The sequence below is a fragment of the Solanum lycopersicum genome, chromosome 9, assembly GCF_036512215.1.
Source record: "Solanum lycopersicum chromosome 9, SLM_r2.1".
Lineage (NCBI taxonomy): Eukaryota > Viridiplantae > Streptophyta > Magnoliopsida > Solanales > Solanaceae > Solanum > Solanum lycopersicum.
This window is the reverse complement of record NC_090808.1, coordinates 43,946,338-43,959,891: the sequence shown is the minus strand read 5'-3', so window position 1 is coordinate 43,959,891 and position 13,554 is coordinate 43,946,338. Positions and strand designations below refer to the sequence as shown.

The 13,554-nt window shown below is 33.9% G+C and overlaps 1 protein-coding gene across 1 annotated transcript; it reads right to left on the bottom strand.

Annotated features, from left to right (window-relative positions):
* Positions 1-459: 459 nt before the first annotated feature.
* Positions 460-5,897, bottom strand: LOC101257209 (protein PEP-RELATED DEVELOPMENT ARRESTED 1, chloroplastic). Its single transcript, XM_004246981.5, has 9 exons — positions 5,105-5,897; positions 4,471-4,626; positions 3,708-3,776; positions 3,443-3,613; positions 1,673-1,816; positions 1,393-1,533; positions 1,247-1,312; positions 1,055-1,114; positions 460-924 (listed from the first exon to the last, which is right to left on the bottom strand). The coding sequence occupies exons 1-9, from the start codon at positions 5,432-5,434 to the stop codon at positions 880-882; spliced, it is 1,182 nt and encodes a 393-aa protein (XP_004247029.1). The 5' UTR covers positions 5,435-5,897; the 3' UTR covers positions 460-879.
* Positions 5,898-13,554: the final 7,657 nt, after the last annotated feature.

Genomic DNA, 13,554 nt, shown 5'->3' with positions numbered 1-13,554 from the left:
ATTAACAATTTTTTAATAATAGTGTAAAGTATAAAGTGTTCATCCAACACGGGACGAAAGAATATGTCTCACCAAACAATAAAGTTTAGGCAGATGGGAAAATGTGATCGAATTCGAATATTAGTTCCCAAGGTAGTAGTGCCCCACTAAGCCCTATCCTTTGGCAAAACTCAGAACAATATAAACAACGAGATATATTCCAATTTTTAAACATCATTTTTGGAAATTGGAACATTCCTGGCGTCTGGGAAACAAGTAGGACCTAACCACACATGGGCACACTTTTTTCTATCTGCCTTTAATGTTGTGATTTGATTGATCTTGAATCCCCATTAAGCATCATTGTTAGTGATTGGACATGCCTTAAAAGTATGATTCTACCCATGTTTGCTTAATCATTCAAAGATGGATTTGCCAAATGTTTCCATTTAATAGTACACTCGTTTGGCCAGAAAAATGTTTTAAAAAATTCTCATGATCAAATGAGTCTTATATTAATATTACAAAACATAACTTCAACATTGAAAATTACAAATAAAAGTGAATATAGAACTACTTGCATCAAATCTTTTAACACCTGTACTTATGTTTTCGTGTTTCCAAAAACAGTACATGTCCTCAGAATTTTACTTCAAATTCTACATTTTACCTTCTAAACTACTCCTGTTCGTCTGATAACTATACACAAGTAACATAGATTCTTGGTGATCTAAAGAAGACTGCTGTATACGATGAAAAGTGCAGCCTCACCCTCCTCCCCAGATCACACATGGATTATGAAATATTCAAATACCAAATTTTATGAAGCTTCCAAGATAAGTGGGCAGGATATATTAACATTCGTCTCGGGGAGTTCCTGGGAAGTAGTGCAAGGAACAACTAAAATGCAATCTCTTGAAGAATTTGAAGTGTGTTCTGATGAACCTGAAACACAATTTAAAGTTATATGGATTAGCTACTTGTCCAGAAATGATGTTAAAAACAATCAGCCATTGATAACAAAAGCAACTTTCTAAATGAAACGCTACCCTAACAAAGATTAACAAGAGTATACCCATTCAAGATGCTGTGCTGTAACTCCAGAGACATTTCCTCCATATATGCCACCTAACACCTACAATGTCGCAATAAGATGCGGTAAGATATTATAATCGTCCCATCCTCCTTCTTACAATGTTTCTGAAGATTGAATCAGATATGCCAACTATGTCCAATAACAAAAATCTCATGTACGAGAAACTCTTACCTTAGAAACTGTTTCAAGAAACATGCCAGGACGCACAGGTGATGGTTTTCGCCCACTTACACTTGCCTGGAAACAAAAGAAAATTATAGTTGAGAAGCTTTGGAATTCTCAAAAGGTAGTGACATCATCTCAGGACAAAATCTCACCCTTCCTGCAATTCCACCAGCAGCACCAACTTCATCATTCGAACTGTCTGCACCTTCTTCTTTACCAAGCATCACGTTTTTTATCATGTCGCGTACTGCTTTCCCTGGTCTTAGGGAAACAAGTTCAGTTAAAAAGTTCACCTGCATGACCATAAAATGCTAACATTTAGTAGTCAAAGCAGAAGCTGTACAATAACCATTCAGATGGTTTATTTTTCACAGATTTACAGGCCCACCGAATTAAAATGTGACATGGGATATATATGTTTAAGTAACAAACCTCTGATTCAGGAAGAATATTAAGGCCACGATCATTTCTTTCGTCAAGTATTCCACCTCCCATCATGTTCCTAGCTTCTTCTCTGATTAAAACTAACCTTGCTAGTAACTTCCTGTCAGGGATAACAGAACGAGATTCCATCGTCTGCAACAAAGACAGTCACAGACAATCCATAATTTTATCAGTGAACACTAGCGTGAAGGATTCCTTCAAATAGTAATAATATTTTCGAAGTCCGTTGATCTGATAAATGATTTTAAGGGTTCAGAAATCACATTACATGATATTTTTTTTTGAGAATTTACATGATCTTATTTTATCTCTTACTTAAGCATGATGAAACAGTTTTTACTTTTTTTTCACAATGGAATATGAAATGATTCTAGAGCATGAAAGCAACTAACGAAACCTAATAGTAAAAGGAGCATCCGGACTAAATCTTTTACTATGCCATATCCATTATTGCATATTACTTCCAGAGTGATTTTCAAATATGTAAATTTATTTCTAGAAGAGGATAAAATGGGAGCCCAAGGGTGTGACCTAGTGGTCAATCAACTGGGTTGTGGACTCTGAGTTTTCAAGTTCAAATCCTAGCTGAGACAAAAATACTAGGTGAGGTTTTTTCATCTGTCATAGCCCCGTGGACAAAGTTATGTGGTACCTGTTTATTGCTAGTAGGAGGTGACAAGTATGTTGTGTAACAAGTCGAGGTGCATGCAAGGTGGCTCGGTCACCGCAGTTAATAAAAAAACAAAAATAAGGATAAAATGGATATTATATCTAAATCATGGAAAAGGTCAAAACTGATAACGAAGAATGAAGTATATCACATATATTGAATTGGGGAACACAAATAAGTTCAAACAGATGTCAAAAGAGAGTAATACAGAAAAGTTAGCCGAAAGCGCCAACACCATTTGACACTTACATGAGGAATTTGTTTAATTATTGATGACTGAAAACTGATAACTCTACAGTGACACGAAAAAAATTGAAGTCCAAACAAGATGATTCCCCTAAGCCTTTTTGGCAGGTTAGGTTTCCAACTGAAACCCATGTACTCCCTCCGTTTCAATTTGTTTGACTTACTTACTTTTTAGTGTGTTTAAAACAGAATGTCTCTTTTCTATTTTGGTAACTCTTTTCCTAAATTTCCACATGACATATTTAAGACCATAAGATTAAATAGCATTTTGGTACATTCTACATATTTTAGTTCAAGGCCACAAGATCCGAAAAAGTCTTCTTACTTTCTTTAACTCTGTCAGGTCAAAACCACAGAAACAAATTGAAAACGAGGGAGTATCATTTTTGGCCCTGATAACCAAGTAAGATGGCATCTGTTAAAACTTGACATTACCATGACTTGCCTTTTTTTCTTCATTTTTATAAAAAATTAATATTTCAGTAACTTGAGAACAAAAATAAATAATGAATTCAGCATTGAGCACAAGTTTCTTACAGCTTACATATAACCAGCATCAACACTACAAATTGTCTGACCAAGATGGCTGAACAGAAGTTTTAACATCAATAGATGAAAATATTGATCTAACCATTTTCCAAAATGTGTTACATAATGCACAGTGTGGTGCCTTATGGTCTCTACAAACCAGATGTTCCATACCATGTAAAGTTTGTGGTTTCTAATAACCTGCACCCTAAGGGACCCGCAGCCAAATGAAATTGATGCAAAACAAATTATTTTAGACTTAAATACCAAAAACTGGTTAGTCTCCTGACTATGCATATACATTAAGAGCCTACCTCCAGAATATCATCCGCTTGGTTAGCTATATCATTCAAATTTGCCCCAGGAAGATGGACTTTTGTCCCATTCTCACTTTGAAATACTCCACCACCAGCAGCAACTCGCCTGAGCAATTCATGTCTGCTTTCTTTTTGAGGAGTTCTACAGAGCAGGCCTATGACTTGAACCTAGAAAACATACAAATCCAATTCAATGTCAGATCAAAGACTAGAGCATCAATGCTGCTAATAATGTAGTCATTCAGCATACTAGCATACTCACATGAGGGGGGCACTTCTTGGTAAGATGGGATAATACAGTCTCCTTGATAACTTCCAAGAGTGATTTGCGCTAAAAGAAACAACTTTGTTAATCACATACCCACCCAGAAAACCTCTTGTATCAATGCAGTACTCTACAGGAATCAAATGGACATGAACTGGGCACAAAATGGAAATATATATATAATATATATAAAAAGACTATAATATGGATCAGATATCCAGCTTGATATCTAATCAAATAACATTCAGTCTAGCCAACAATCAAGGAAAATTGATTATAGAGAAGGTTCCCTTTAATGCCTTTAATTCTTTAATTATCGCTTCTTCAACCCGATGCTCTTGGCAACTTTTTCTATCAAGAAATAAATTACCCATACGATGAAAAGGCTAAAATGAGAGAACCTGACTATTTACTAGAGAAATCAGCATCAATAAGCTTCTAAATGAGACACCTATTACTTCATTACATCTTGTACTAGGCAAAAATTACATGAATATCATCAACAACAACTATTTGTTACTAATCCATCTCCAATGGCAGCACACAAATTATCTTACCACAGAAAATGTACCAGATGTGTCGACAGTGAAAACTAATAAATCAATTGCTCATGGCAAAATAATGATAGGTGGGACTATGAAGTATAAACCACGCATACTATGAAATCGAAATATGATTCCACGAACAAAAGAACTGGTTAAGGGAAAATAACAAGGAAAAAAAAAGAAAAAAAAAAGATCAGGAACCTTAATAATACTACCTTATCATCCTGGTCGTTGTCAGCAGTTTGGATCATGTAATCAAGGGCCATCATGAACCCGGACTCCATTTCATCAACTCTTTTCCCAATCACTCCTTGTGCAGCCAATTGCACTGCTACCTCCTCAGATGCTTCATCCATCTTCATATCTTCCAACTGTTTCATAAAATATGTATCCAACAAAGTATATTGACGAGATGAATAACTACTCCAGCTGACATACTGAAGTAACCACATAAGCGACTTGAACGGAAAAAAAAAGGGGGAAAATTCTATCTTTTTATTACTTACATATTTGTATCCATACCATTATCCATTTCAACATCACAAATTAGTATACAGGATAAGCTTCATTTCTAGGGTTACTAGCTATCAAGAATTAAGACCACACCCTTCAGATAACAATACAGAGACTTCATAAAATTCCTAAGAGAAGCACATTCACATGGACTGTGAAATCCTAGTACCTCTGATATTTAACTTGATTAACAATTAAACAGGAACAAATTCAATGAACACCTAAAGGGTTTAGGGTTTAATTTTTCTAGTAATCAAACACACAGAAGAATTGTAGTTTTAAAAGTATATCATCACAAAGACAAATGAAATATAATACAATTAAGGGAAAACATACTAGCTTGGCCATTTCTTCAAGGACGGAGGTAACTTGTTCACCACCTTTAAGAAGAACTTGATACTGAGAAGTATCAAAATCTCCGACTTCATGTCCATGATTTTCCATTCTTCCATTTTGAGCTCCGAATTCCTCCGCCAAAGAACCTGCGCCGACCTCGTTACTCGTACATAATGCCGAAAGGTTCAGTCTGCAGGATGTCTTCAGCTGCAATGAATACTGATTGGGGATTTCCGGTTGAAGAAAATAGTATAGTGATGGAGTCGAGTAACGAGATAGACTTGCAGGAGTAGCTCCACAGAAAACGATAGGGATGGACAGAAATGCCATGGATGAAATGACCAACGACGGAATTACAATCTTTTCTTTTGGGGGGTGGAAATGGAGATATTGCGGGAGAGGGGTAAGATCATTGTTATTATTATGGAAAAGGTCAAAATATTCGTAAACTATTTAAAATAATTCATATTTAAATTAAAATTACCTTTTTAAGAAGATAGCACTAAGTATGTTTGTTTCTAGCCTGCAAGCTTGGCCCAAACTTCAATTCATAGCACTAAGTATGGTTGTTTCTAGCCTGCAAGCTTGGCCCAAACTTCAATTCATACATCAGTTTCTCTTAGTAGTTTGGTACTCTTCAAGCTTCTTATAGGCCAAACTTGTGAAGCTTCACAATGGAGTTGCGAAAATAAAAATATATGAAGTTTTCGAAATGAATACGAGAAATTAGGGGAAAGGGGTGATTAAAATGGTTTCAAATGGAAATAGAAAAATGAGAAGAAGAATTAGGATTAAAATCTTATTATTAGTCTACGTGGAAATGAATGAAATTGGGGAGCTTATATGGTATGTCATGTGGCATTCACCTTTAACAAGTTTCATTAATAAGAAGGATAATTTTGACCCAATAATATTACAAGAAGCATAATTTTGGGCCGAAATATAGTTTAAGAATAAATATAAGTTATTTCGAATAATTTAGAGGAACTTTTGAGCATTTTCCATTATTATTATCACTTGTTTTGTTATATTTGAATAACGTGTCACAACTACAAGCTTATAACTTTTGACATCGTCTTTGTCCTTTTGGTGTGAATCGTGTAATGATATGTAAATCACTTAAAATATATAAATAGTACTATATAAGCACTATGTGATACGCTCGACTCATAAAATATTAAAATGATTAATTCCAAAGTCATCTATACACTACAAACCAAAATCGTCAATATGTAATCTATAAAACAGAAAAAAGGAAATGAAAAATACGTCAATCCACCATCATATGGTTAAAAACCATGACCGTCCATGTCATTTTCACCTTCTCCATTCTAATTGAGTAAATCCCCATCATATTTTTTTTTTTTGAATTAAAAATTCACCTAAATATTTTTGTTTCCTTATAAAAATATTTGATACATCTTTCCTGGTGAGATGGCATATGTATTATTATAATATTCCCTTTTTGTTTACAATATATTTTTTACCTTTTTGAATCATCCATATTTAATGGGGATAATGGTATAGAACGACAAATTAATAATATAAAATAAATATAGTAGTTACCGTTTTGATTTATTTGTGTTTCATAAAAAACTTTTTGTCAGTCACTCTCTCCCTCATATTATCGCTCGCTACTCTCCCTCTCTCGCTCGCTTCCTTTGCTCGCCTCTCTCGCTTTATACAATAGAATTGTATAAATTGTGTATCTAATTGTACAAAGCGAGAGAAAATTGTATATACACATGCAAATACATATATCTCCGTCTTATTCACTTACAATTATAAAATAAAAATACTTTCCTGCCTAAGTCTCTTTTGTCTTTCTCTCTTTCTCGTTTTATACAAATTCAAATTGTATATAATTTCTCTCTTTCTCGTTTTATAAAATTCGACTCAATAGTATATTCTCTGTCCAAGTCTCTTTTGCCTTTCTCCTTTCTCGTTTTATACAACTCAAATTGTATATAATCGTCATATACACTTATAATTATGTAATACGTTTTATATACTTCGTTTTATACACTTCATTTTATACAATTTTCTGCCCAAATCTCTTTCTCTTTCTCATTTTACACACTTCTTTTTATACAATTCACTTCAATTATATATGTATAGCGAATTATACATATATATGTTTGCTATGGAGCGCAACCATGCAAACTTTGTTATAACATACAAATATAAAATTTATGGTTGTCATGTGTGAAAGTTTCGCTATTTGATTTTGTACTTCTTCTATCCCTTTTTAATTATCATAATTTTCTTTTTAGAGTCAAATAGTAAGAAACATTTAATGATGTATTTTTTAATCACACTAATATGTTTATAGTACTTTTCATATGATTTTGAATGTCTAAATTTTAGTTTAAAATATTAAATTGATGTAATTGAATTTAATTTTAAAAATTAGTCAAATTTACTTTTGAAAAACGCAATATAACAACTTAAAGGAGATGAGGAAGTAGCCAATAAAAATTACTACATTTTCATATTTATTGGTTAAAAAAAAGATTTTTTATTATTGTAAAAAATTTCATGTCATACTTTTAACTTCGTTTACTTTTAATTTATTTTTATTGGTTTACTATGTTAAAAACTAGATAGGTGGTGCCCAAATAGGTGTTGTTCATGCCACCACGGCCTAATAGCAATAGCTGATGTAGTGGTTATATATACATGAAATGATATAAAGGAGCAAAGACGAAATACAAAAAAAAAAATATGTATAAATAAATGGATCCAACAGCTGAAAAATGAAGTTGTAGTGAAAGAATTTTACTATACAATCTGAACATTGGAAAACCATCTCGCATTTGTGATAAGGGGTGCAGTTTATTTTCATCTTCCTCTATGTATATCTTTGTATGTATTTGTCTTTTTATACAGATGATAATCCTTTGTGCCATAACATCCTTTAAATTCACTTTTGGAACAAATATTAGTTCAGTTAGTTGTAAAGCTAAAATGTTCTCCTTGAAACCAATTAAAAGGGATACCGATCGTAGTCAATAAAAACCCAACAAATAGTCGAGGTCGAATTTCATAGGAAATGGTATAGTGTAGAGATTCCTAGCAAGAAATTTGGATTGTAAAAATGTTCAATTATAAGGGGGTGACAAGTGGGTGGATGATTCCACCAATTTAATAAAAGAATCAAGTATATCATATTTTAACTAGAATTTCGAAGAATTCAAGAGTTAACAAGCAATCTACGGGTGCGGAGATTGAAAGTTGATGTTACATTGGGGTATTATGTTGCTTTATAATGATAAATATTCATGAATTGGTTAGATCATTTTCAACGATGCTAATTATCTTTCGATCTCAAGAAATATATGTGTAGTATCTCCTTTCAGTAATGTCAAACTAAACATCCCAATACATTAATGCGTTCTCTCTTTCGATGTAGAAGGGTAAATAGGTCCGACTCATAACTTCTATTTTCAAGCAAGTTACAAACATCAAACCTAAATTTCTAATATTAGACTTATTACTCATTCCAATCAATCTCTTTCGAACATCAATCGGAGATCAAAAGTAGGAATTATGTTTGGAACTCTAACCCATAAATTAACTTATGCTGATTAGCCCAAATTCATGTATAAACAACTAACAACATAGAGCATAACACAATATCCACTACATTATATCAACACCCAACCCCATAATTACACCTCTCTCTTGGGGTTTTAGCCACCCTTCGCAAAAGAGAAACACATGCAAGCTTTGTGCCATAGGTTTTCCATTAGTTTTAATCATAACACAATACCCACTACATTAAATGCACATGTGACCATACCATAGACACATCTATTAAATACAATAGTAAATGGTCCACATGACAGGTGAACGGGCCCACATTAACCTTTCAATATGTTCCGAATAATTTTAGGGGATACAATCTCAACCGTAGTTGATACAATTATCATTTCGTCGTGAGAACAAACAACAAAAATATCTTGAAGAATCTTTTATTACTTCAAACATACAGCCACAAGAATTTTCAATTTCTTTTTCATCACATTTAAATCTGTAACGACCTATTTTCGTTGTTATAGAAAAGTCAAAGGGAATAAATTTTGGGCCTGAAAACTTTTTCGTAGTAATTTGAATTTTTTTTTAGCCTAGATAGATTTGGATGAAATCGGAGTCAATAAAGTCTAGGAAAATTTGGTAACAACTAATAATAAATTTAATCAAAGGAGTAGCTAGCTAAGACATTAAGAAACCCATACGACTTTACGAAATTGAATTTAGGCAAGTAGAACTCCTGAAACTAACATAGGATGAACGAATAGTTTCTGAGTGTCATGGATTGAAAGTGTGTTGTGAAATGGGGATACTAAACTATAATTCCGAAGTTCAGTCTCCATGTAAGCCACCAAGGCAAGATTTATTCCTTTAGGGCGGGGTTACTGTGGCAGGATGGTGGCCACCATAGCTGCCAATCACGTTTTAAGTCATAAATAAACCTCCAAAACATTATTATTCTGTAAACTTCGTTCTTAAGAGTTAGGAGAAAAACCATGATGACTTCTTGACAGTTTTCACCATTCTTGTGGCTAAAGGTAATGTTTTTACTCCCAAAATCCATTTTTTCAATCCGTAGAATGTAAATTCATGGATATTATTGTTGAGGAAGGGTTTTGAACTATTTTGGATGGTGGAGAAAGCCCTAGTCGCATTTAGGATCATGGGTTTTTCCTAGGGTTGATGATTTTGATTGTAAACCAGGTAATTAAGCCTCAGTTATTGATTCTCGCGTCATATTGATTGTTTGTACCTAGAGAAAACGGAAAGAATCCAGAAAGGGAAGAATAAAGTTTCTTAGGAGGGTTCAAGCTTTGTTTGAGGTGGTGATGGTTGTGATTTTATATTGGTTTGATGTATGTTAGTAATAACTTCATAATAATGCATGCATGTATGTCGAATGTTGAATTATTGATCACACTAATCGTAAATGACTATGCATGAATGATTTTATGCCATGAATCAATACTTGATTGTATTGATTAAGAGAATGTACATTGTGATTGTGATTGTGAGTTTTTGAATGGATCATGTGTTACGTCCAACACACTAATTCTGGTGCATATATGGGATCGAGTGTCACGTCCGGCATACTAACTTGGATCGGATAACATGTACTAGTACAGTAGCAATTTAGGTGTGGGTTCCATGGGAGGACCATTAAATTTTAATATTTGATGTATTATTGAGAAGGTGGAATTAGTATTGATCCTGAAATGATGACTGATATTGTATACATTTGATATATGCATGTTTTATTATGTTGTGATTTCTTGTATACGTTTCACCTTTTGGAATAGTCATGTGATCTTACCAGTACACTATTGTTGTGTACTGACACTACAGTTGCTTTATCTTTGTTCAGTACAAGGCATCTCCAGGCGGCTACTAACATACCTCATTTTGAAAACAATGATCGATTTGATTTCAAGGATGAGATAGTTCTTTCAGATGGCCATGAGTTCTCGTTATGATTAGTCCATTTCTATTCGGACTTAGACTAATACATTAGATATTCTTATGTTTAGTTTGGGGTTGCAATCATTTTCTTAGACTTTTCGTTAGTAAATGTTTTGGTACATTGACTTTAGGTTCTAGGCATTAATTCTGGAATTTTTTTGTTAGACTTTTGGAGTTTGTGGGAACTCTATCAATTCTTGAATTTAAACATGCTTCCATATCATTAAATTCTTTACTTTTTATTAATTTGGGTTAGCTAGTTAGTATACATGGTTCTTCCGCCGGAGGGTTAGTGTGGGTGTCAATCACAACGGTCTGGGTCGTGACAAAGTTGGTATCGAAACCCTAGGTTCGTTGATATCGATGTAACAAAATGAGTCCAGTAGATTCTTGCAGAACGCTACAAAGACATCTGTACTTTTCTTCGAGAGACTATAACACTTTAAGAAATCTCTCTATTTCATCTTGTCTCCTTTTGTGCTATAATTTGGTTCCGATTAGTATCTGGTGATTCAAGTTGATATTTAGGCTCCTTCGCTCTTCTGTTCGCAGATGGTTAACACTAACTTCAACGACATCAGGACCATAGCTCCCATTAGTGCTGCTAGCTGAGGAATCCATAGTAAGTGGTCGCAGTTGAGGCAGGGATAGAGGAAGAGCAAAGGGAAGAGGCCGAGAAAGGGTAACACCTACTAGGAAGGAAGCTTCGGCTAAGAATGCTCCCAGAAATGAGAATCATCATGCACATCATGAAGATATAAAGGAGAATGTTGAGGAAAAGAATAATGAAAGATGTTAGACAAGAGAAAGAAGCATGCTAAGACTACATATATTCCTCCCCTAGACCTAGTGTTATCTTAACAAATTATTTCATCCCAAAAGGATAGGTTGGTCTTAGAGTGCTCCCCTCAGTTCAAGCAACTCAAGCACCCGCCAATCCCCCAATTGATATATCCCTATGGTGGGTGGAACTATAGGTAATGATGGTTTCTTCCATCCTTTTTGGTCCTTTTATGACTGGTAATGAACACGAGATGTTGACTAAGTTCATTAAATTAAAATTGCGTGTATTCTATAGTTCCAAGAGTGAGGATGATGGTGAGTTCTTTCTAGATTGTTATGAGAGGCTTCATAAGTTGGGAATCGTCCATCAACATGGAGTAGAGTTTGTGAATTTTAAACTTCAAGGTGAGGATAAACAATGGTGGAGATCTTATGTGGAGTGCAGATCTTCAGCGTTATACCCACTCACTTGGACCCATTTTTATGCTCTATTTTTGGATAAGTATGTGCCCCAGATTTTGAGAGATAGTAAGAAGGACGAGTTCATGGTTTTGGAACATAGTGCTATGGCTTTGACGGCTTATGAGGCTAAGTTTCATGCTTTGTCTAAATATGTTACACAATTAGTGACTACTAAGGAAGAGAAAATCCACCTATTTATTAACGGAATAAATTCCGAGTTGCAGATATTGTCTGTTCATATGACCTCTGCAGGAAAAAGCTTCAATGAGGTAACAATTTTTTTTGAAGAAAATGGAGGGGTGAGACGAGACAATCAGGCTAAGGCATTGTCTAAGAAAGCCAAGAATACTGGTAATTTTCAGGGTTCTTACTCCAGAGGTTCAAGGAGGCTGACACTTGCATTTCGGAATTAGTATTGATCTTGAAATAATGACTGATATGTATATGTTCGGTATATGCCTGTTTTATTATGTTGTGATTTCTTGTATATCTTTCACTTTTTTGAGTAGTCGCGTGATCCTATTAGTACACTGTGTTTGTGTATTGATACTACACTTTCTCATTCTTTGTTGAGTACAAGACATCTTTAGGAGGCTATTGACAAATGCGTACATAAAACAGTGATCGATTCAAATTCAAGGGGGAGCCAGTTCTTCTAGTCTGCCATGAGTTCCCGTTATGATTATCTATTTCTATTCAAACTTAGACAAGTAAATTAGATGTTCTTATGTTTAATTTTGGGTTGCACCCATTTCTTAGATTTGTCGTTATTAAATATTTTGGTATATTGACTTTCAGGTTCTAGACATTAATTCTGTTGTTGTTTTGTTAGACTTTTGGAGTTTATGGGAACTCTATTGATTCTTACATTTAAACTTGCTTCCGTATTACATTGATTTTCGTTAGCTAGTTAGTATTAATGGTTCTCCCACAGAAGGGTTAGCGTTGGTGCTAGTCACGACGTTCTAGACTTGACAAAATCAGAATGCTCAATCAGTTATGCCAACTGATATTTATTCTAGTGTACTTCTTTGTCATGTGATTCCTTCATCATACCAATATTTTTATTCAATAAAAAAGAGAAAGATGGGTAACCTTTTATGTAAATATTTATAACCCGCTTTGATTGTAGTAATCTGAAGATATTCAATTTTTCAGTAATGTACAATCTCAATATCATATATTTTTCAATTCCTCTGAAACTTAAAAAAATTCTTTCGAGACCTACTAGAACCTCAATATTATGAACTATTTGAATTTCCGGATAGCAACAAATTAGTCCTTTCGGAGATCTTAATTAAGTTTTGTGTACTACTACAAATTTCACAACACCTTTCATATGGTGGCCATCTACTTCAAGGAGAAAATTATCATTGTTGTCAAGGTTAGAATAATTACATACAAGGCTTATTTCTTGACAATCAATGACAAATTTGTGTTGTCACATCACGACATTTATTTTTATTTTGACCACAACCTTTATAGAAAAGGATTATTTCTTTCTTTTGTCCTCCAATAGGTAATAATAAAATATACCATAATATATGTGTAGTACTCAAACTATATGACCAAAATGACCATTTATGCCAAATATATTTTTTTAATATCTAAAAATTCCGTAGAGGTGAGATGTGACATTTATCCAATAATATACAAACATGTATTTATCCATACGAACACAAGTCACACTCTCTTCAAGAAATGATCATAAC

Bases quoted from the DNA above. Each gene is read 5' to 3' on its own strand.
- LOC101257209 (XM_004246981.5), bottom strand. From the start codon at position 5,434: ATGGCATTTCTGTCCATCCCTATCGTTTTCTGTGGAGCTACTCCTGCA. The intron at 4,627-5,104 runs GTATGTTTTCCC...TTTATGAAACAG, and splicing joins TTGAAGAAATGGCCAAGCTA to TTGGAAGATATGAAGATGGA. The intron at 3,777-4,470 runs GTAGTATTATTA...TGTTTCTTTTAG, and splicing joins ACAACGACCAGGATGATAAG to CGCAAATCACTCTTGGAAGT.